This window comes from Engystomops pustulosus, chromosome 1, assembly GCF_040894005.1.
Source record: "Engystomops pustulosus chromosome 1, aEngPut4.maternal, whole genome shotgun sequence".
Lineage (NCBI taxonomy): Eukaryota > Metazoa > Chordata > Amphibia > Anura > Leptodactylidae > Engystomops > Engystomops pustulosus.
This window is the reverse complement of record NC_092411.1, coordinates 228546554-228570684: the sequence shown is the minus strand read 5'-3', so window position 1 is coordinate 228570684 and position 24131 is coordinate 228546554. Positions and strand designations below refer to the sequence as shown.

Sequence of the window (24131 nt, the reverse complement as noted above, 5' to 3'; positions counted from 1 at the left end):
AGATTGATAAGTGCCACCATAACCTTGATTTGATTAGGATTCTGATTGGCCGAAAGGAACGTGACATGTATTTCTTTCCCTTTACCCAACTAGGACTAAATATATGAAGTAATGGTTGAAGAGGGAGGTTTTAAAAAAAAAAACAAACAAAAACATACTCCCAGAGGGTCTTTATGTCTCCCACAGAATCTCCTCTTCTCCAAAGCCTTTATCATTTCAATGCACTGAGGTACAGTATGAGCTGTAGGACAGAGGCAGGTGCTGGAGCAATGGGGGCCATGTGGAGAGGTAAGTGGGTATTTATCTATTTTTATCACATCCTGTCACCTCTGAAATGCAGAACATCCCTTGGGGAAAAAAAACAAACTTCCACCTACATTCAATTCAATACAGGCGGTCCCCTACTTAAGAACACCCGACTTACAGATGACCCCTAGTTACAAATGGACCTCTGGATTTTGGTAATTTTCTGTACTTTAGCCATAGGCTACAATAAACAGCTATAACAGTTATCAAATGTGTCTGCAATTAAGATTTATTGTTAATCCTGGTCCTTATGACAACTCAACATTTTTAAAATCCAATTGTCAAGGAGAGCAAAAAAAATTATGGCTGAGATTACAATGCTAAAATATATAGTTTTGACATACAAATTTAACTTAAGAACAAACCTGCATAACCTATCTTGTACGTAACCTGGGGATTGCCTGTAGTCCAATTCGCACTGGCTCATTCCATGCTCCTTACATCTTAAATGTGATATTGCTCTCCATGTTGGTGGCCCACACAAAATGAAAGAGCAACAAATACATCTTAGCCAAACATTACACATGTTGTACTTCTAGAAAGTAGCGGATTTTAGGACATTAAAACAAATAAAGAATGTGTATGACTACAAAGTAAAATATTTTTATCAACAAAACTCATTTTAAAGTAATTTGGAAAGTTACGTGATACATATCTTGTAAGAATAAGATTAGGCAGCATAAAAAATTTCTGAAAATCAAAAACATTCCATCATATTAATTCTCTGAATTCCCTTTAACAAGCTCCAGTCATTAGGAACCAGCATTATAATTAATTTGGTGGCTGGTAACAATGAGCTGATGACTCCTCACAATAGGTCTACTGGTGCTTAATATAGCATCCTACAGCTCAAGATGCAGTAAGTGCATTGCTAATGAAAGCTATAAGGAATGGCTATTAATTTATGCCACAATTGTCATCATTATTTTATGTTTTATATTCCTCGTGCTGTTGTTATCACTATAAGTTATGATAATCATTCTGTATTATAATATCTTCTAACACTTTCTCTCATTTGAGCGATTGAACTCTTTGCACTAATGATGAAATAAGATGAGAAAACTGTCATAATATGGACTTAGCCATGTATGCAATACAGTTAGAACAGATTTACTATAAAAATCTTCCCTTTCCAGTTATGGCATCTGTCATAGACAAGAGTATAAGGACAACGCTGTACTCACCTCAACTTCTTTGTTCTTCTCTCTATTTTTTCCCATTGAACTTCTTCCATTGCTGGCAGTTTCCCTTGCAGGAACTACGGATATCTGTTGCAGGGGCATATTGCTGGTGTTGCAGATAGCCAATACCTGATTGGATGCTTGCTATTTTCACTCCCCCTTTGTAGCCCACCTGTATAACAGCTCATATCCTTGAATTTCCAAGTCCAGTTCTATGCACAAACACAAAAAAGAGTAAATATTACTGGAGATGAATGTTGAGATAAAATCCAGATCTTCCGCAAGCAAAGGACACCAAAAAAGCCATAATCCAGTTAGTTTTAAAAAAAGATGAACACGACAAGTTCTAGGTAATATGCTCTGTCATTCGAACACCCTTTCACTCCCCCAGGAGCAGTGTGCAATTCAATTTCTATGGTACCTAATAGCTGTCATGGAAACCAAGGAAACCTGGGTCTCACAGGCCATTATTAGCAAGCGCTTTCTCTAATGGCACAGACTTCCACATTTGCAGCGGCTGCCACTTCTGCTTTTGTTTCCCAGTTGATTCCCCAGGAGGCTACTAAGCACCCTGAGACACTGCATCGTGCTGACTAGGTAAATAGGCATAAGGCTGAAAAGCTTAGTGCCCTATTTTGGAGCCAAATCTCTTCCTTGAAAAGCGCAGATAGCTCGCTGTGTCGTTCATGCATCTAATCTGCTTAGGTCAAAGGATCTGCCTTCAAGTGAGGAGCGGCAGAGAGTGAATCAGGTGTAAAGCGGAATACCACCCTGGCAGAAGCAATGTGCTATTCTGAAGCTGATCGTAGTAAGCCTCTAGTCTATCCACTTGCTGGATTGTGTGTGTATATATGAGACATAATCAGCTTCTGCAGCACAGGCAGAATCAACAGCCACTGACAGCGCACACAGGCATCTGCTCGCAGGGGCTCACATGCTACACTGGCAGGCTGCACACATTTCCACCAGCGTGGCATTTACAGCAGCTGCCTTATTACCAATGGAAGACATTCACTTTTAGCTTTCTGTCACGTTTATGACATTATCTGTCGGCAACGATGATCAAAATACTAATTTGTAGATAATCTGTGTTTCTACTAAAAGACGCTGACAGCAATAGAAAGAACTAAGATTGGTATAAGAGAAAGACACTGGACAGAAGAACATACGAGAGGAGAAAGCATTGGAAACAGTGGAAAAAAAGACAACATTGTAATGAGATGAAGCGTTATTGTTTGGATCTGCTTATTTCATGTACTATTTCTATGAAATCAAGTTGTTCACTCTTTGCAGATTATTTTACCAGAAGACATAAGTGGAGATGAACGGACCCGGAGGACGGGTTCGGCCTGGCCCCATGACCCGGACATACTGTCAGTTTGAAGGGTGTACAGCCAATCTGGCAAATTGACGCCCCTATCAACTAGCCATGGCTATATGATAAGGGCGTAAATTTACCTAGTTGGGTGTTTACCCTCCAAACTGACAATATGTCCGGGTCAGACGGCCGAACCCAAACCACAGATCCACTCATTTCTAGTCAAAAAAGTATAGTTTTGAAGTCCCTCCTATCACCCCACCCAATGCCCCTTACTACATAAAATTCTACAGTATTTAACTAAATACCCACTTTAATAGAGACACCCATCTTGTATTGCATTGGACCTTCCCTGGCACCTCACAATTCATCATGGAAAAGATTCCACTAGATATCTCATGTTTTTGGAACCCATTCTTGACATTTGTTACATGTTGCACTTTGTGACCTTCTTCCACAGAATAACAGCTTAGAGATAGGGATGAACTTTGTGAGTCACAATGATTAGGTAAACCTTAACATTCAAGAAGAAGTATCATAGGGTTTGGACAAAAAATCTTCCCTGCACCATTACTCCATCTTCACCAGCCTAAACTAGTCAGATATTTCCAATTCTAACGTTGACTCCCACCAAAAACTCATTCTTTCAAAATCTGATCAATGAAAGAGAACCCATGATAAGGATTTAGAGCTATAAGCGATTACCAACTTGTTATGCGGGACAGTGACAGAAAGACAATGATGTTTTTCTATATTCTGTTAGATCCAACATTTTACAGAAAGATAACTTTGAGCTGCATCTCAATGGGAAGGGAGCAGCTGTTTTGGAATTAAAAATGACTAGAAGATTGGAGGATTTTTTAAACTAAGGACCTAGGAGGAGGGAAGCTGCAGTTGTACAGAACAAGACTGTGTAGATAGGGAACTGGGAAGAGTTATGGTAACTGGGAGATGAAGGAGGGGTGGGGTAATATCAGAGATTAAGATACAAAGGAATCATGATAGCGCAAACCATATAAGGGGCACATACTCTATAAAGCATCAAACACAAATGTATAAAGCATCAAACACAAGCAGCTTAATGACGCAAGGCAATATAGATAGTCTTTTACAGAGGGTAATTTGCGCAAAAAGACAATCTATATCATCATTCATTGAAAGGGTCACCATGTAAACACATGGTGACAAGTCTGTGATGACAGCTGTCATAGACAGCTGATCGTCACTGACATCGGGCCAGGGACCAATCACAGCTGTCCCTGCCCGACGATCACGGCGATAGGTCAGCCTGACTGATCCCAGTTCAAGAGGGAGGGAAGAGATGGTTCCTGGGTCGGATTCTGTCATTTTCGTTACAGAAGTGACAGGACCAGTGCCGTGTATAAAAGCTCTGTCCCCTCAGTGTACTCAGAGTGCCCCTTCACATCCAAATACCACCACAAAACCCACTCTGACTCCTCCACACCCCTCTTCCTTATCTTTATTCAGTCTGCCAGCCACAGCCGTCATTTTTTTGTGTAATTTTTTTTTTGTGATTAGTGGTTAGGGCTACTGAATATAAGTGATCAGGAGTAGTGATTAGGGCTAGTGATTATGCCTAGTGATTAGGGCTACTGATTAGGACTAGCGATCAGGGCTAGTGAATAGGGCTAGTGATTAGAGCTACTGGACATATATAGTGATTAGGGCTAGTGGTTAGGGCTGCTGAATATATATAGTAATTAGGGTTAGTGATTAGGGCTAGTGATTAGGCTAGTGATTAGGGCTGCTGAATATATACATAGTGATCAGGGCTAGTGATTTGTGCTAGTAATTAGGGCTACTGAATATATATAGTAATAAGGGTTAGTGATTAGGGCTAGCTGTTAGGGCTGCTGAATATATTTAGCGATTAGGGTTAGCGATTAGGGCTAGCAATTAGGGCTAGTGGTTAGGGCTTCAGAATATATGTAGTGATTAGGGTCAGTGATTAGGGTTAGTGATTAGGGCTAGCATTTAGGGATATTTATATATACAGAGCCTGCCGCAAAGCCCACGGTGGCTGCCAAGGTAGTAATGCAGGAGACAGTCTGTACCCGGGGTGACACAGGAAGGCACACTAGGGCTCACGTCAGGAATCGCAGGAGCTGGCACACGGATCAGGAGCACAGCAACGGAATGGCACATGGATCAGGAACACAGGAACGGACTGGCACACAGATCATGAACACAGGAATGGACTGGCACATGGATCAGAAACACAGGAACGGACTGACACAGGAACCCAGGATACACAGGGGAGCTTTCTCTTCAGGGGATGGCTTAAAGATCTGGCAAAGGTCACAGGAAGGGGCAGGAATATAAGTCAGGCCAGCACCAATTATCGGCCGCAGAAGCAGCAGAGACCACCGCTGGAGCCAGGAGAGGGGAGTTCTGCTGGGCACCAGGGGCACACGACGGGAGCACGGAAGCCAAAGCAAAAGCGGACTTCCACTTGGAGAAGGCCATTTCAGCAGCAGCAGACCAGACACGTGGATTGGCACCCTTCTTGGTGAGTGCCACGATGGGAGACCGCAGAGTGGAGAAGTGTGGAATAAACTGCCAGTAATAGTTTGCAAAACCCAGGAACCCCTGTATGGATTGTAGGCCCCCCAGGTGTGGCCACTGAAGAACTGCAGACAGATTTGCGGGGTCTATCTGGAGGCCTCTGTCGGAAATTATGTAACTGAGGAATGGAAGGCTGTGCTGGTGAAACTGCCATTTTTCCAACTTGGCATAGAGGTGATGGGCACGAATTCGACCAAGAACTTGTCGTATGTATGCCTGGTGGGACTCAAGGTCTGGAGAGTACACTAAGATGTCTTCTAGGTAGACCACGACACATGTATAAAGACAGCAGGGGCATTACCCAGTCCAAAGGGCATTACTAAATATTCAAAGTGCCCGTCACGGGTATTAAACACCATCTTCCACTTGTCACCTTTGCGGATCCGGATGAGATTGTAAGCACCACGGAGATACAGCTTGGAGAACACCCTGGAACTGTGCAGGCGATCAAAGAGTAATTAACGGCAGGGGGTAGCTGTTTGTTCAGCCTGCGATAGTCTATGCAGGGACGTAAGGAGCTGTCCTTCTTGGTAACAAAGAAGAAACCTGTAGCAGCTGGAGAGGAAACCCCTCTGCAGATTCTTGATGTAGTCGGACATGGCAGCCGTCTCGGGTACAGAAAGAGGATAGACACGACCTCTGGGAAGAGTGACGCCCAGAAGGAGATACACAGGGCAATATCATAGGGACGATGTGGTGGCAAAATCTCCGCTTGTTTCTTAGAGAAGACATCAATAAAGCCCCGGTAACAAGCTAGCAGACCCTCCAGAGACTTGGAAGACACAGAGGAGGACAGGACCAGAAGTGGTGCCACCATACATCGGGATTGGCATTCACACCTAGGGACGCTTCTCCCACAAGCCCTAGGTGCTGGCATTTCCCAGACATTAGGGACGGACTGGACAAGTCCTGAAGAGGTGTTTTGGACTGGCAAAGTACAGACAGAGGTTCTCTTGAAAACACCTGGCTCTGTCAACCTGCATAGGTTCCACTGCAGACTGTGCAACTGGAGGCTAAAGCAGGTTTTGGAAGACCGGGCCAACTGAGGCAGACGTGGAAGCTGGTCTAGAGGTCGCTCGTGCCGCAACTTTTCAGCTCATTTCAGAAACTGCACGTCTATCCGAGTGGCCAGGGTGATGAGACTGCTCAGAGTAGCCGGCAGATCACGGGCAGCCAAAGCATCCTTGACTCATGAGGATAGTCCCTTTTAAAAAGTTGCAGATAAGGCCGCGTCTTTCCAAGACAGTAGATGTCAGGGTACGGAACTTAACAGCGTATTCTACCACAGATGAGTCTCTTTGACGGAGGTTCAGTAGCGCTGTTTCAGCTGAGGAGGCTTGTGCGGGTTCCTCAAACACAGACCAGAACTCAGCCAGGAAAGCACTATGGCTGGTCATAACTGGATCGTTCTTGTCCCACAGAGGAGTAGCTGATGATGAATGCCATCTTGGAGTGCTCGGTGACAAATTGGGACAGTATTAACTCTATATGCAGCAAGCACTGTGTAATGAAACCTCTGCACAGTTTGGGATTGCCATCATACTTCTCAGGCATAGACAGTCTTAGCAGCACGGATATGAACTGCCAACTGCTCAACCCAGGATGAAGTGCTGCAACTACTTTATGACAACCACTGTTTACCAGACCCAGATGGCATACACTTTCTGGTACTGATAAAATTGTGTACTGTGATAGATACACCATTATTTTCAATATTTGAAGATTCCTTAAGGACCAGTTGCCTTTTTCCTAAGGACTAGTGCATAGCAAATGTGTTTCCATTCTGCAAAAAAAAACCTTTGAGTGATTTGTTAAAGATGCTATCCTGAAGTATCTCACCTTAACCCCTTAAGGATGCAGCCATTTTGTAGCTTAAGGGTCAGTCCCATTCTTTGGATTCTAACTTGTGTCTCTTTATATGGTTTTGAACACTGTTACTTATCTAAACAATTCTGAGACTGATTTTTCCCCACATGTTGTACTTCATTTTGATGGTAAATTTTGGTTGATAAGTTTTGCGTTTCTTTACAAAAAAAAGAAAAAATGATGAATTTTTTTAGCAAATGTTTGCCATTTTCGAAATTTTAAATCATCGCGTTTTAAGGCAGATAGATTTACCACCTTAATAAGTTGCTGAATAACATTTCCCATACGTCTACTTTACATTTTCATCATTTTTGAAATGTCTGGATAATTTATTTTGACGTCACGCGGCTTACAAATAGATTATCCATTTTCTGTATTTTCAGAATTGACTATTTTGGGAATAAATACTGTTTTAAATTAAATTTTACATATTTAGCATTAAACCCCCCTATATAATCAACCCATTTTAAAATCTATACCCCTCAACCTATCAGAAATATCTTTTAGGAAGATTGTTAACCCCTTGAGATCTTCATAGTAATTGAATCAAAATGGAGGTGAAATTTAGAATGGTCAAATTTTGTCGGTTATACGTTCAGTTAGCACTAAAATTTACACATTTGCAAAAGATAAAAAGAGAAAACCCACCATTCAATTTATTATGAAATTTCCTCCAATTACAGAGACCCCCCACATGTGGCCGTTATTTGTTTTAGAGGGGCACAGCGAGGCGCAGAAGGGAAGGAGCGCTCTGCAGCTGCCATGATTTTAGTTTCCTCAATGGCCCCTTTTGTATGGTATTAAAATTTTAGCTTTTTCGTTATGGGGCCATGTGATGGCATGTTTTTTGTGGGACGAGATGCTTTTTCCAGTGTTACCATTTTGGGTTTGGTATCCCCTATTGTTGAAAATTTAGGAACTTTTTTTGAGGTCACGAGTAGAAAAGCATCAATTCTGTACTGGATTTTTTTACTTTTTTATTTTTTTGTGTTCACCGTATAGCCTAATAATCATGTTATCTTTATTCTATAGGTCGATACGATTATGGGGATACCAGGCATGAATATTTTTTCATATTTTTTACTAAATTTTGCTAAATTTGCAAAGATAAGGTGCTGTTCACATCTACATCTGACACGTTTCAGACCATTAGGTCCTTAGTCATAGATATAGTGGTCATTCAGACACAGGCTGATATACCCAGCAAACCGGAAGCTAAGCTAACCACACAGATGCTGTGCAATTTGTCGGTCCGAGTCTAATTATGTGCATAAGTACAGAAGACAACTATATAAAACAACAAAATAAACACTTAATAATTTAAAATCAGATCATTTCTAACATTAAGACCTTTCGGAACAATGCTATCTTTAATCAATATCCAAAAACCTTCTCGATTCAGTAGTTTCCTCCTAAGATTACCTCCTCTCCTATTTGGTTTGATCCTTTCAATGCCGCTAAAAGAAAAGCCACTGAGATCACCCTGATGTCTGTAAATAAAGTGTTTTGCTGCATTAGAGGGATTCCTGACATCAGGGTTGACCCCATGAGGTGTTCCCGTATTCTCTCCATTAAAGTGCGGCTAGTACATCCTACATAGGTTAGATCACAAATAGTGCAAGTTATACAATACAGTACATTTTTTGTGTTACAGTTCATAAATTCTCTGATGGGATATACAGTATTGTCTATATTGGTAGTAACACTTTTAATGAGCTGTGCATATGTGCAACATTTACAGATGTTAGCTCCGCACCGGTAAAAGCCTTTAATTGATAACCAAGTGGATGACTGTATATTGTCCTTAATACTAATCATGCTAGGAGATAGCATATTGGCCAAAGTGGGAGCTTTTTTGGTGGAAAAATTACAGCCTTGTGATAATATGATAAGTAGATCGTCATCCTGTGCTAACATGGGCAAATATTTCTTAATCAAATTCAGAATTTTTTGGGATTCCATAAGATAAGTGGTGACAAACGTATGTTTATTATGAAAATTACTACCTTTAACCACAATTTTATCTTTACAAGGAGACAAAAGTTCTGGTCTTGATTTTTTGGACAGATGACTTTCGCTCTATGTAGGTTCCATGCGGGGTACCACCGAATGGAGAGTCTGTCTGCTATTTGGGACATTTCCTTTTTAAATGAGACTTCCGTAGAGCAATTGCGCGTAGCTTGCGCTGAGCATTTCCCTAACGGGGACCCCTTTAATGGTGTGAATAGGGTGACAAGACGAACCGTGTAAAATTGTGTTCCTAGTAGTGTCCTTACCATATGTGGAAGTATGGATGCTGCATGACATGGCGTCAGAGGTTAGATCCAAGTCTAGAAAGGTAACATGAGTAGGGTGCCACTGATATGTAAAGAATAAGTTAAAGGGATTATTATTTAGATATGATACAAAGTTCGAAACGGATGTCTCATCTGAATTCCATATAATGATAACATCATCTATGAAGCGGCCGTATCGAACTACCTGCATCATAAGTGGATTAGAATCTGTAAATAGATAAACCTCCTCCCACCAGACAACAAAAAGATTGGCGAGCGATGGGGAAAATTTATCCCCCATTGCTGCACCGGACTTCTGTAAGAAAAAAATGCCATCATACTGAAAATAATTAGAGGTGAGTAAAAAAAATGTGTAACTTGTTGTATGTATTGTTTGAGGTCAGTTGAATATTCAGAATATTTGTCCAGATGGTAAGAAAGAGCTATGGGTACTAGAGAATGGGGGATACTAGTGTATAAAGCTACGATGTCACATGTCTGCCATGAGAAATCAGTACACCATGTGATATGTTCTAATACTGATAGGACATGCTTGCTATCCCTGAGGTACCCAAAACACCTGGTGACCAATTGGTAGAGTAAGGAATCCAACCAGGCTCCAAGGTGTTCAGACAATGACTTGATGCCCACTACTATCGGGCGCATCGGTGGGGGGATCTTGTTTTTGTGTAATTTAGGGACCGTATGAAATATTGGAATTGTAGGGTCAGATACCATAAGAAACTCAGCTTCCTTTTATGTTAGGATGCCCAATGAAACTCCTTCTTGTATTAGTCGGTATAACTGGGAACTGTATAGCGCCGTCGGATTGCGGTCTAAAAGAATATAGTTAGTTGTGTCTTCCAACAAAATTCTCGTCATTTTGTCATACAGGCCACAATCTAAGAGCACAATAGCCCCTCCTTTGTCCTTACGCACCAACAAGTCTGAATTGGATCTAAGCGAAGTAATGGCTGTTTTTTCCCTAGTTGTCAAATTACAGGTGGAGTTGTAATTGATGTGTGAATGTAGTTCTATTAGTTCTGTTTGAATAACTTGAAATTTGTCTGGGACTGGTGGTTTTGAATTAACTGGATAAAAGTAAGGATTAATAACAGAAAAACTCTCAGCATGATTGATGGAAAAATTTTGTACATCCTGACTTAAATGAGACAAATCTAACAGATTATCATATACAACAACATCCATACACGGAAAGAAAGTCAAAGGTGGTAGTTTTTCCTTAGTATCAATGTGATCCTTGGAATAGCCCAGTTCATGATTAAATACATTTGCATTGAGAAAATGTTTTTTAACTGCCAATGTTCTTATAAATCATTTGATGTCCAGAATGGTTTTGTACAGGTCAAAATGGTCAGTAGGTGCAAAACTTAAACCTTTGGAAAGGAAGGATAATTCAGCATCTGAGACAATGTATGAAGACAAATTAAAGACGCGTTCTTCTGCGTTTTCTGTGATCGATTTGGATACTGACGTGCTGCGTTTTCTCCTTCCTCTCCTTCCCCTTTTTTTGATTTATTGGGACGTTTTGAATTTTCGTAGTAGGTGGTTTGAATTGGTTTTGGTATAGTCCCTGTTTCTGATCCCAAGGATTCATCAGATAAGCCCTCCGAACTTTCAGCCTCCATGGAACTGAAGCTTACTGATTTTTTGACGTCTCTATTTAACAGGTTCTGATGTCTTTTTTTTAAAATGGATCTAGGAGTATAGCGTTCTCTTCTTCCCCATTCATATACGGTATTTGTCTGGTAGTCTAGGAGGCCCCGCTGGAATTTACCTTTTCTAGTGTTAGCAATGGAGTTTTCTAATTCCATGACGTGGTTTTTGAGTTTGCTGTCTAGGTCCTTGAAGTCTTTGTTAGAAAGATGGACTTGTAGATTCTTTTGAACGTGTTGAATGTCCGTACGTACTGCATCCAATGCTGTTTTCTCATGTTTAAGAATCAAGTCCATTAAATGAAAAGAGCATGTTGTAAGGATGGAATTCCAGGTGGTAACGAAGTCCTCGGAGTATATAGTAGTGGGTATCTTTTTTAACCGGAGGCCTCGTGGAATCATATCCTTATCCTTGTATTGTTGTAATGTGGAAAAATCCCACCAGATGAGAGTTTCTTTTGGTGAGTAATTTTTCTAATTCCCAGAAGAGCTTCTGTAAGTCCAATGTTACATGCCGTAGCTTCTGTAGAGGTGTTAAAAATGTAATCCAGCAAAGTATGTCTTTGTGAAGAGTCACTGAAATCCTGTAAGGCATGGACACCATCTTGGGAGATCGTGCTTGTATTGTCCATAGTTTAATCGAGAAGGTTTTTGGATATTGATTTAAGATAGCATTGTTTCGAAAGGTCTTAATGTTAGAAATTATCTGATTTTAAATTATTAAGTGTTTATTTTGTTGTTTTTTATAGTTGTCTTCTGTACTTATGCACATAATTAGACTCGGACCGACAGATTGCACAGCATCTGTGTGGCTAGCTTAGCTTCCGGTTTGCTGGGTATATCAGCCTGTGTCCGAATCACCATTATATCTATGACTAAGGACCTAATGGTCTGAAACACGTCAGATGTAGATGTGAACAGCACCTTATCCTTGCATCTGCCTTCACTTGTATTGTACCTACTATGGATGAATAAAGCTGCTAAAGAATTTTAACGGACCTTGTGAGTGCCAATCAACTTCCTTTTCTTTCTATTGCTACGCGAGTAGAGACCCTCTCCAGATTGTGCACCTGGTGGTGAGCGAGCCTGATTTATCTCTTGTCTACGGTATTCTCAAGAGATGCATAGATATACATCAAGAGAGGCATATATTCTCATTGTTTTATCCTATTGAAGTCAATGGGGAGCTGAATTTTAACACCCAAAAATGGCTGTAAAATAGGAGTAATAAGGGCAAGGTGCTGAAAAAGGTGGGATAACAGGGCAGTTGCCCTGCCCACAATGGGCTAGGAAAAGTACTTAAAATAACATAACATAAAAAAGAGAGAATCATTAAAACAAAAAGAAATTTTGAAAAATGATGTCACAGCGTTAAAAGGCGCTGCGGGTGTTCAGACCCAGTTATTCCATCTGCGGTAAAATAAGCATGAGAAAACCCTGAACCTTTCAGCTCACTATGGTTAGAGGTTCTCTTAGTGTTCAGACCCAGTTATTCCATCTCACTGCGTTTAAATTCTTCAAATGCGGATAATCAAAATTTCAAGTTCAAGTTCTGGGAATACGGATTGTCAAAATTTCAAGTCTGGGGAATCTGCAAAGCCAATTTTTCAAGATCTAGTTCCATTAGGTTAAAGTTCCAGGAATATGAAAAGAACACATGTCAAATTCCAGGAATACTGAAGTTCAAAATAACAAGTTCAATTTCCAGGAATAAGGAAAGTCTTAATTTCCAATTAAAGTTCTGGGAATGCAGAATTAAAAATTTTGAAGTTGAAGTTCTGGGAATTTGGAACAATGAAAGTAAATGTATTTGTATTGGATGAGATGTGATATAATAAAAATGAAAGATTTGAAATATTAAAAAAAAAAGTTCTAGGGATCTGGAATTGAAAAATTTTAAGATAAAGTTCAGGGAATGCGAAATTGAAAAATTTACAGTTGAAGTTCTAAAATGCAGAACTTATTCAGACACTAGCACCAACATCAAATCATATTCTGCCTATTTGATGGTGGTGAAGGTTGAGGAGAAGTGAAAATGCAACTCTGCTGGTGTTCTTGCTGCGTTGCCGACGTCCTCCTTCTCAGCTGCCACGGAGTTCTCGATTTTGATGAGAACTCAGCCATCGAATTCTGACCATATTGGTGGTATATTGGAATCAGTGCAGCACTAAACAAATGTCACTCATGGAGTCATTGATGGTGAATGGTTGCTGGTCACTACATTGACTTAACCATACCCTCTGGAGATGGCATTCCCCAACTGTCTGCTGCTGCTGACACACCCTTTCCAGCATATGTAAATTGGAATTCCACCTAGTGTGTACACCGCATATGAGGATGTGGGTGGGTAGGTCAAAGTTCCTCTACAGTGCATAATAGGCGAGTAGCAGCAGGGTGTGAGCTCAAAATGCAAACACACAGCATGCACTTTAATCAGCAGCTCTGGCAGATCTATATAGTTAGCCAGGAACCTTTGCCCCATCAATTTGAGCTAACTGCTGCAGTCAAACCTGTGGTCCACAGGACAAGAAGGTCCTATAAAGGTATCAATGAAAAAATCAGCATGAAAAATTATGGGTGTTAGAAAGCAATGTTACAGAGAAATGTTTTTTTACATGTTTTTAAATGTATTAAGACAACAATACTATTCTAACAATACTATAAAAATTTGGTATCTCCCCAGGAACTTAATGACCCAAAGAAAGGGTTTTTCTTAGAAATTTTAAGGAAGGACATAAGGACTTTCTAAGGAATGACATAAGGAATTGCACAATGTAAGCTATAAAAATAGATAAAAAAGGTGAAGTTTTGAATAGGTATATGACCTGCCATTTGTCTAATCAGAATATATCTATCACAATACTGTGCTAATGTAACAGAGAGCTATATTATCCGATATACGTTTCACTTTAATAATTTATTTGGTTATTTTTAACTTTTACGTTTTTACTCAGTAATTTTCTGTTACATTATAAATAGCAGCAAGTAATTGTCTCCAGATGGTGTATTTGTCACATCTGACTTGTCATGACACAACAAAGAGCAACCATAAGACAATAGAAATGAAAAAAATAATGTGTTTGAACATGAGACGTGGCAATCACACCCATTCTTACTAGAAAATGTTCTATCCACACGTTCAACAAGTAGCGAGTTATAACAACATGTCTATTCGAGGAAATAGATTGTTTTTCATCCATTTTCTGAAGCAGGGCAGGAATTAAATGGATTTATAAATATATGCTGTTAAGTTGTCCTGTGAGTAACTACAAAATCCCGTCTCTCAGTTGTACCCCGCTGAGTGCATATCTTGCAGTGCAAGCAAAGAATTTAGCTGCTGTAGGATGCAGTCTCTTTGGGGGATGTTGCATTTATTATTCATGAGCTTAATATACTAAACGTCTATTGTCTGGAATTGACTAAAGATTCTCACGCTACTTGCAATGCTGTTTTAAATGGAACCATGTAGAACAATACAATAAAAATTTACATGGTAAGATAAAATTATTATTATCAATATAGCAGTGTATATAATTGTGATTATGAGACACCTTATTAATGAACCCCATCAGGGGCATCACTAGATCCGGGGCACATCCTCGGGACGCATATATAGATGATAACTGTAGTGGAGTGTGGTGCCATCAGTATCCTGCTCCGATACACAGCCCACACATCTGTAATGTGGAGTTTTGAGCTCTGCAGGAGGTGATGACAACTCAACTTCGTGTCTCCTGCTTCAAGAAGCTCACTATAGAAGCCTGGAGCTGTAGAATATGTAGTGATGTTATCACACTTCATTTTTTTTAAATTATACAGTGTGTGTGAGGTTTGGGAGCGTTGCTGTGTGTGTGGGGGCTATTTCTGAGTGTGGCTAGGAGCTATCCAATAGTGGGGGGAGGCTATAAGTGACGTATTGCTATAACTGAGTATGTTTGGGGCTATCAGTGAGTGTGAGGGGCTATTACTGAATGTTGGGGCTATTAGGCTATTAGTGAGTGTGAGGGGGCTATTACTGAATGTGGGGGTTATAAGAGTGGGGGGGCTAATAGTCAGTGTGGGGTGGGCTTATAAGTGAGTGGAGGGGCTATCACTGAGTGCATGGCTATTGCTGAGCTATTACTGAGTGTGGGGGGGGCTATTAACAAGTGGAAGGCTATTCCTGAGTGTGAAGGTCTATTACTAAATGTGGGGTTTATAATTGGTTGTTTGGCTATTAGTGAATGTGAGGGGGGTATTACTGAATAAGAAGGGTTATAGGTGGTTTGGCTATTAGTGAATTTGTGGGATAGTAATGAGTGTGGGGAGACTCTTACTGAGGTGTAGGGGGCTATTGGTTAGTGTAGAGTGGCACTTACAGTGTGAGGGTCTATTCCTTAGTATATTCCTAAGTGTGAGGGCCACAAGAGAGGGGTGTGATGTGAAGTATGGTGCCCTACACTGTGTAGGGCCAAAATTGGGGCTTAATCGTAAAATATGGGGCCAAGTGTAGGGTCTTACAATGGGTAATTTTATACACTAGGGAGCACTATTTGTGTGTTACTAGTATTTTTAGGAGGACTTGTGTAGCACTATTACATTGTTTTGGGGAGATTGTTAGGAGTAGAAGAATGATAACTGTTAGAGGACAAAGATTTAGGGACAATGATTTAGGGACAAAAAATGAAAAATGTCTGTTTGGTACAATTCATGGCTAGAAAAAGAGATGGTGATGGAGAAGAAGAAGAGCAACTACTGCAGTCACTGGATATAATAGGTTAGCATTTCTAATGTGTTTTGTATAGCTGCGAAGTTGTTTTCACATATAGTTGTTTTTGGTGCAAGCACATGGGGAGGGGTATATATGGAAGTGGGTGCAACAAAGAATTCGGTACCCGTGGGCTCATGCCCCAGATCTTTGGTGACCCTAGCAATGCCAATGGACCCCATACTTAAGGTCTCCAGCTTTTATCAATCAGGTCCAATCCATCCGGTGGGACACCAGGAAGAGACATTTGGCCAAATTAATCAAATAAAGTGGTACACCATGTTTTAAGAGATGGTACATAGGTGGTGAACTCCAAGCTTTGATAAATTTCAAGGCAACTACTGTTTCATAAATGTATTATTGGCTTATGCCATTTCGAGTATGACATCTATGTGGTAGCAGGATCATCGAGTATGCTATGCACCAAATAGATTATGTTGTCTGTTACAATTCTTTCAATTTTGGGTTTCGATTTTATTTTGGAAGATTGTTGCTTATGAACGTACTGGTGTATTTGTTTTATTTTTTTATCAAGATGGTCTCCTCGATGTTCTCATACTGCAGAGATAAACACATTTAGTATTCAGTCTCTACTACAGCATATTGTCATGCACACGATAATTTCCTATAGACAAATACAGTGAGGAAAAAATGGATATAGTCAGCCACCAATTTTGCAAGTTCTCTCACTTAAAAAGAGAGTTTATTGACATCATAGTTAGACCTCAACTATGAGAGGCAAAATGTGATAACAAATGCAGAAAATCAGATTGTCTGATTTTTACAAAATTTATTGGCAAATAAGTCACCTACAAAAAATATTTCTGGCTCTCACAGACCTGTAACTTCTTCTTTAAGAGGCTCCTGTTTGAACTTTTTGTCAGTATAAAAGACACCTGTCCACAACCTCAAACAGTCACACTCCAAACTCCACTATGGTGAAGACCAAAGAGCTGTCGAAGGACACCAGAAAAATTTTAGACCTGCACCAGGCGTGTTGAAGACTGAATCTGCAATAGGCAGCAGCTTGGTGTGAAGAAATCATCTTTGGAAGCAATAATTAGAAAATGGAAGACATACAAGACCATTGATAATCTCCCTTGATCAGGGGCTCCACCCAAAATTTCATCCCATGCGGTCAAAATAATCACAAGAATGGTGAGCAAAAATCCCAGGAACAAACGGGGGGAACTAGTGATTGACCTGCAGAAAGCTGGGACCAACGTAACAAAGGCCAACATCAGTAACACACCGGACCCATCTCAAGTTTGCTGGAGAGCATTTCGATGTTCCAGAAGAGTATTTGGAGACTTACTTTGGTTACATCTGACCATATGACAAACTGTTTGGTAGAAACACAACTTGAAGAAGAGTGCATACTTTGTTGCATCCAAAGAACACCATACCTACTGTGAAGCATGGCGTTGGAAACATTCTTTGGGGCAGTTTCTCTGCAAAAGGGAACAGGATGAATGACCCTTGTACATGAAAGAATTAATGGGGCCATGTTTTGTGAGATTTTGAGTGCAAGGTCATTGCAGGTGAAGCGTGGCTCGGTCTATCAGAATGACAATGATCCCAACTAATGAGGGTAATGAATTACTTTCTTCGTAAGAAGCATTTCAAGGTATTGGAGTGGCCTAGCCAATCTCCAGATCTCAACGGAAGTTGAAAATCCATATTGCCCAGTGACAGACCCAAAACAGCACTGCTTTAGAGGAGATCTGCATTAAGGATTGGTCTAACGTACCAGCAACAGTGTGTGCCAACCTTGTGAAGACTTACAGAAAACATTTGACCTCAACACCAACAAAGGATATATAGCAAAGTATTTAGATGAACTTTTGTAATTGACCAAATACTTATTTTCCACCATAATTTGCAAATACTGTAAATTCTTTAAAAATCAGACAATGGTATTTTCTGGATTTGTTTTCACATTTTATCTGTTTTAGTTGAGTTCTACCTATGATGTCAATTACAGGCTCTCTCATAATTTTAAGTGGGAGAACTTGCACAAATGGTGGCTGACTAAATACTTTTTCCCCCATTGTATTGCTGTTGATTTTAAGGAGAGATGAGCAGTACAGCCGCTCTGATAAGTAAGTCCAGCAACTCTGATGAGGAAGCACTACCACTTTGATAAGGAAGCCCTAACACTCTATTAAGGAAACCCTAGTACTCTGATGATGAAACCCTAGTACTCTGATGAGGAAACCCTAGTACTCTGATGAGGAAACCCTAGTACTCTGATGAGGGAGCCCTAACACTTTGATGAGGAAGCACTACCACTCTGATGAGGAAGCCCTAACACTCTATTAAGGAAACCCTAGTACTCTGATGAGGAAGCCCTAACACTCTGATGAGGAAGCCCTAACACTCTATTAAGGAAACCCTAGTACTCTGATGAGGAAGCCCTAACACTCTGATGAGGAAGCCCTAACACTCTGATGAGGAAGCTCTACCACTCTGATGAGGACGCCCTAACGCTCTGATGAGGAAGCACTACCACTCTGATGAGCAAACCCTAGTACTCTCACAAGGAAGCCCTAAAACTCTGTTGAGAAAGCACTAGTACTCTGATAAGGAAGCCCTAACACTCTGATGAGGAAGCACTTCCACTCTGATGAGGAAACCCTAGTACTCTGAAGAGGAAGCCCTAACACTCTGAAGAGGAAGCCCTAACACTCTGAAGAGGAATCCCTAAAACTCTGATGAGGAAGCCCTAACATTCTGATGAGGAAGCACTACCATTCTGTTGAAGAAGTCGTAACAGACTGATGACGAGGCCACTCTGTGAGGAAATTCTGTCACTCTGATGAGAAAGTGTTGCCACTATGACAACATGAGTGGTGATGCAGCTGACACAGAGAAAGGAGTCCTACTGACAAATACTAATGCTAGAAGAATGTGCACCAGGTAAATGAAGCTACAGTTACTATATACAGTAGGATTTATTCAGATTGATTAATAAAGAAGTCAGAAGTAATAATGTATTATCATGTGAGTAATTATGCATGTGAATATTTTACATAAAGCAGATACTGTTCTCATGTCATATACCGGAAAGCTTTAGTTTAGATTAGTTTTACTATAGGATGTGTCAAAAGCAAAATTAATGTAGTCATTGAGGAGAATTTTGCTGCTTATCATAACCTTTGAGATGTTTCTTTTATATGCTCAACAAGACAAATGGAAGTGTTCCAATTATTTCCAATCTATCCATGTTCAATGCACAATTTCTTGCTCTATTAAGCATTGTTTTGCCTCTTATGAATTCATTATTATCAAAGTAGTATTCAAAAAGTAACATGTAGAGTTCACATTGAAATGAGGTTTGTCTGTTCAATAAGTCTATTCATGAGAGTGGGGTACCACCGCCAGGTAGCCATAGCCGCCCACGGGGATAAATATATGGACGCAAATTTGCAATTCAGATGATAAATTAATGAGAGTTTTTTAATTAAGAGACAAAAACAAAGCCCAATAAGATACAGTATGTTTGTATAAAAGTGTATCTTTTTCTTTGGAAAATGTTTTTTATGTCTAAAATATAAGTTATATGTATGTTTATTTATGCAGTAAATTAAAATTAAAAAACTATTTGAAGTGCAGATTCAGTAACTATTTTTTTTTAATATATGGGTTGTTATGAACATTGCGATACCCAATATGTAGTATTTTTGTGTTGAGTTTTACATAGGATTGGGGTATAAGGGGATCTTTTTTTTTTTTTTTTTTTTTTTAACTTTTTTTTACTGATTTAATTTGTCTCAGTTTGAGACATGAACAAGTGATCATTTGATCACTTGTTCAGTGTAATATACTCCAATACTCATGTAATGCAGCATATTACATTAGTCAGCCTATGCATTTTGCATAGGATGACAGACACACTGTTGGATCGTCCTAAACGCCTGGCGCAGAGGGTGCCGATCGTCCGGATGAGTTCCAGTAAAGCTCTATAGAAGGGGATTAAACAGTCGGAATCACTACTATAGTGAGCCCAGGCAATTACATGATATAACTGTACGGCATGGTGCAGTAACTACCCACAAGTTTAGCTTAACAAACCTTTGCTCACTATGGAATGACCTCATATTTATATAAATCAAGCTGACGATAACATTCCAATCATTCACACAATGGGGCACACATACTAAAGACCGTGCGCCAGTTTCCTGGTGAATTTTGCACATTACTTTAGGTGCAAACTACTTACATACAGGTATTTAAGAAGTGTCTGTACGACATTTGTGTTATACGTGACCCTTTTGTGGAGCAGCTGCACTAGGCATCATGCGACACAAATTAGGGGGCGTTCCGGTGCTCAGATGCGCCAGATTTAACATGCAAAGTCTGTTGCATGCCCTGTGTTAAAGGTGCACCACAAAAAAGTTGGTGAACTCATAGTCATAGCAGTGCAGGGAAGTGCCAGATTCATGAAGAACAGGCGCCAGAAATGCTGGATCTGGCGCACCCTAGTTTACACTACTCTTAGTAAATGTCCCAATGAATCAATATTGTAGGTAGATTTATGTTTTCTTACAAAATCTGCCCTACTATGGTTATCTTTCTGCCCTACTATGGTTATCATCCAATGCAACACAATTTGTCCTGGCTTTCAGTTAGTTAAAATAATAAAGAATATCTTATAGAATAGCAAATATTTACACTCCCCTTGGATAACAGCTGGTTGGTAATTTGTATGTGTTTCTTGCTGGTGGAAGTGATATGTGGGTGTAAGATCTGTCATTGGTAAATACGCAGCATATATAGATACAGTAGGCACTATGTAATCTACTGAAGGCACTTTTAATTAAGGATCAGTGCAATGTGTTACATGCAGAAATTGCATTTATTAACATTATTTATGGATTAACTATGCTTCCTGTTATAATGTGGAGCCTCTTACTGGAGTTGCAGCAAGTTTCTGATTACATTCTAATTAATCATTGGCACATACACTCACCGGCCACTTTATTAGGTACACCATGCTAGTAACGGGTTGGACCCCCTTTAGCCTTCAGAACTGCCTCAATTCTTCGTGGCATAGATTCAACAAGGTGCTGGAAGCATTCCTCAGAGATTTTGGTCCATATTGACATGATGGCATCACACAGTTGCCGCAGATTTGTCGGCTGCACATCCATGATGCGAATCTCCCGTTCCACCACATCCCAAAGATGCTCTATTGGATTGAGATCTGGTGACTGTGGAGGCCATTTGAGTACAGTGAACTCATTTTCATGTTCAAGAAACCAGTCTGAGATGATTCCAGCTTTATGACATGGTGCATTATCCTGCTGAAAGTAGCCATCAGATGTTGGGTACATGGTGGTCATAAAGGGATGGACATGGTCAGCAACAATACTCAGGTAGGCTGTGGCGTTGCAACGATGCTCAATTGGTACCAAGGGGTCCAAAGAGTGCCAAGAAAATATTCCCCACACCATGACACCACCACCACCAGCCTGAACCGTTGATACAAGGCAGGATGGATCCATGCTTTCATGTTGTGGACGCCAAATTCTGACCCTACCATCCGAATGTCGCAGCAGAAATCGAGACTCATCAGACCAGGCAATGTTTTTCCAATCTTCTACTGTCCGATTTCGATGAGCTTGTGCAAATTGTAGCCTCAGTTTCCTGTTCTTAGCTGAAAGGAGTGGCACCCGGTGTGGTCTCCTGCTGCTGTAGCCCATCTGCCTCAAAGTGCAACGTACTGTGCGTTCAGAGATGCTCTTCTGCCTACCTTGGTTGTAACGGGTGGCGATTTGAGTCACTGTTGCCTTTCTATCAGCTCGAACCGCTCATTGGATGTTTTTTCTTTTTCGGACCATTCTCTGTAAACCCTAGAGATGGTTGTGCGTGAAAATCCCAGTAGATCAGCAGTTTCTGAAATACTCAGACCAGCCCTTCTGGCACCAACAACCATGCCACGTTCAAAGGCACTCAAATCACCTTTCTTCCCCATACTGATGCTCGGTTTGAACTGCAGGAGATTGTCTTGACCATGTCTACATGCCTAAATGCACTGAGTTGCCGCCATGTGATTGGCTGATTAGAAATTAAGTGTTAACGAGCAGTTGGACAGGTGTACCTAATAAAGTGGCCGGTGAGTGTATATCCCAAGCATTTCATGTCTTTAGGTACTGGAATTAATAGAAGACAAGGAGCACCAGATTCATGAAGAACATGATCCAAAAATCCTGAATCTGGCGCAGCCTGCACTATGCACAGACAAACTGATTTTAGTGTAGTTTGCCGGGCTCTTAGTAAATGTGCCCCACTGTATAGGATAATTTTTCCTCACAATTTTTTGGCAGCGCATATTCAATTTATTAGTAAAGGGAGGAACTCTGACATTTCTAAGGTGTTTAATTTGTATTTCAGGAGCTAATGACATTAAACAAAACTATTTGGAAAAATAGTGGAATGATTTTATTTTTACCAGCTTATTTTTGTGGCATGCAGTATCTGCATTGATTAGATCCTGTGCTCATTGTTATAAACTTTGAGCTATTGGTGCACTAAATCACCACCTCACCCTGTGATCATCACCTTCCTATTGGTCTGGTGGAGTTTCCAGCTACTAACAGATGTGCAAAGCACATGCCACATGTAAGGCGGACAAATACAGCAGCGCTCTGACAGTCACAGTACCAACACCTTTATCACTGGCCGTTTGTATACTACTAGAGAAACACCAGCACAAAGTAGACTGCCATACAGTAACATGGACTTGACTGGAAACATGCTCACACTTCATACTAGACTGGCGTCTCTCCAGATTTGCAAAGAATCCATCTTAAATGTATGCTGGTGTTGTGGAATCACTCTGCCAGATAAAATGCAGAGATCCATTTGGACATACTAGAAAATTATTCACATTATCACTTGCCCATATATATTTTTGGTTGTCAGTGACGTACTTAAACATTAAAAATCGCCTATAATCACTGCCGAGTTTTGTGGTTGTTTTTATATGTGCACACATTGTGGCACATATACTGAGCTCAGTTTTCTTTCGGTCATTCTAGTGCAATCGGCTTACACTGGTATTTAAGAAGTGTCCGCGCCACAAATGTGACGCACGTGACACTTTTGTAGTCATTATGCAACACAAATTTTTTGCACTGAAATGGGTGTTCAGGTGCTCAGTCGGACCTTGCACCACATTTATCATGCAAAGTCTGACCGAAATGTGTTGCATGTTGCACCAAAAAAGTGGTGCACGCTGTCGGAGCAGTGCAAAGGGCGCCAGATTCATGAAGAATGTGACCAGAAAACAGGAAAATTGCTCAAAGTGCAGACTGAACTGTTCTTTGTAAATGTGTTTATTAATAATTGCTTTATTTAGATATTATAATCATGTTTATGATGTATTATCATGTCTATACTATATGAATTATTAATTTTTATCCAAATAAAATTTGATAGCATAGTTTGTATTTTATTTTATTGTATTATAGTTTGCACTATGAAATGTTATCTCTTCCAGTGTCATTCTATTATTTTAATAATCTTTTGTGTTTTTCCTTTTGCCTGTTGATACCTGGGCCACCACTGAGATTGATGTGTGTTCATTTTGCTATATAGGGAGTGCCGCTACAACCATTGAAGAAGAGGCGAATGGATTAGGAGTTGTCCACAGATGTCCACTTCTATAAACGTTGGCTGCTCTGTGTTCCCTTTATACTTTTGTTTTAAAGATTGATATCAGTAAAATATACATAATGTAACAGCTTGTTTATTCCACAATTCCACAGTTCCGACAATTCCACTCTACAAGATTGGTGATTATACCCATAGTATTCTCTTTGTTGCTGTTAAAACGAATATAGAAATCACTGTACATTTTACATCACCAGGGGGATTTTCTGCCATTTTTAATGAAAGGATAATAAAAAAGATATTGAAAGATTAAAATGTTTGAGAGTTAATTATTCATTATACTTCTCATGTAATATGAATTTTACTTGCCTGGACTATGATGATACTTTGTCCACATAATTACATATCTAAAATTTCTATTTATATCAGTATTCATAATTAATAAATGTAATGATAAACCTCTGGCTGTTCCAAATACAGGAAATGATGTTACTTTATTTCCAAAACATGATTTTCTTATTTCTAATATTTTTGAAAGTAGAAACTTTACCAGTCCTT

At 40.1% G+C, this 24131-nt stretch overlaps 1 protein-coding gene and 1 long non-coding RNA gene across 8 annotated transcripts in view; one reads left to right on the top strand and one right to left on the bottom strand.

Moving 5' to 3' along the window:
* The window catches only part of MARCHF1 (membrane associated ring-CH-type finger 1), a 211734-nt gene extending 209355 nt beyond the window's left edge, over positions 1-2379 (bottom strand). For 5 of the 7 annotated variants that reach the window (XM_072120251.1, XM_072120314.1, XM_072120281.1 and 2 more), the window contains exon 1: positions 1491-2251. In XM_072120251.1, coding sequence (XP_071976352.1) covers positions 1491-1589 — 99 coding nt within the window. In that variant the 5' untranslated portion in view covers positions 1590-2251. The other 2 variants (XM_072120270.1, XM_072120260.1) reach the window with 2 other exon arrangements.
* LOC140074954 (uncharacterized) lies at positions 109-23827 on the top strand. Its single transcript, XR_011849318.1, has 3 exons — positions 109-288; positions 13893-13983; positions 23559-23827. It is a non-coding gene; the product is annotated as an uncharacterized lncRNA (long non-coding RNA).
* Positions 23828-24131: the final 304 nt, after the last annotated feature.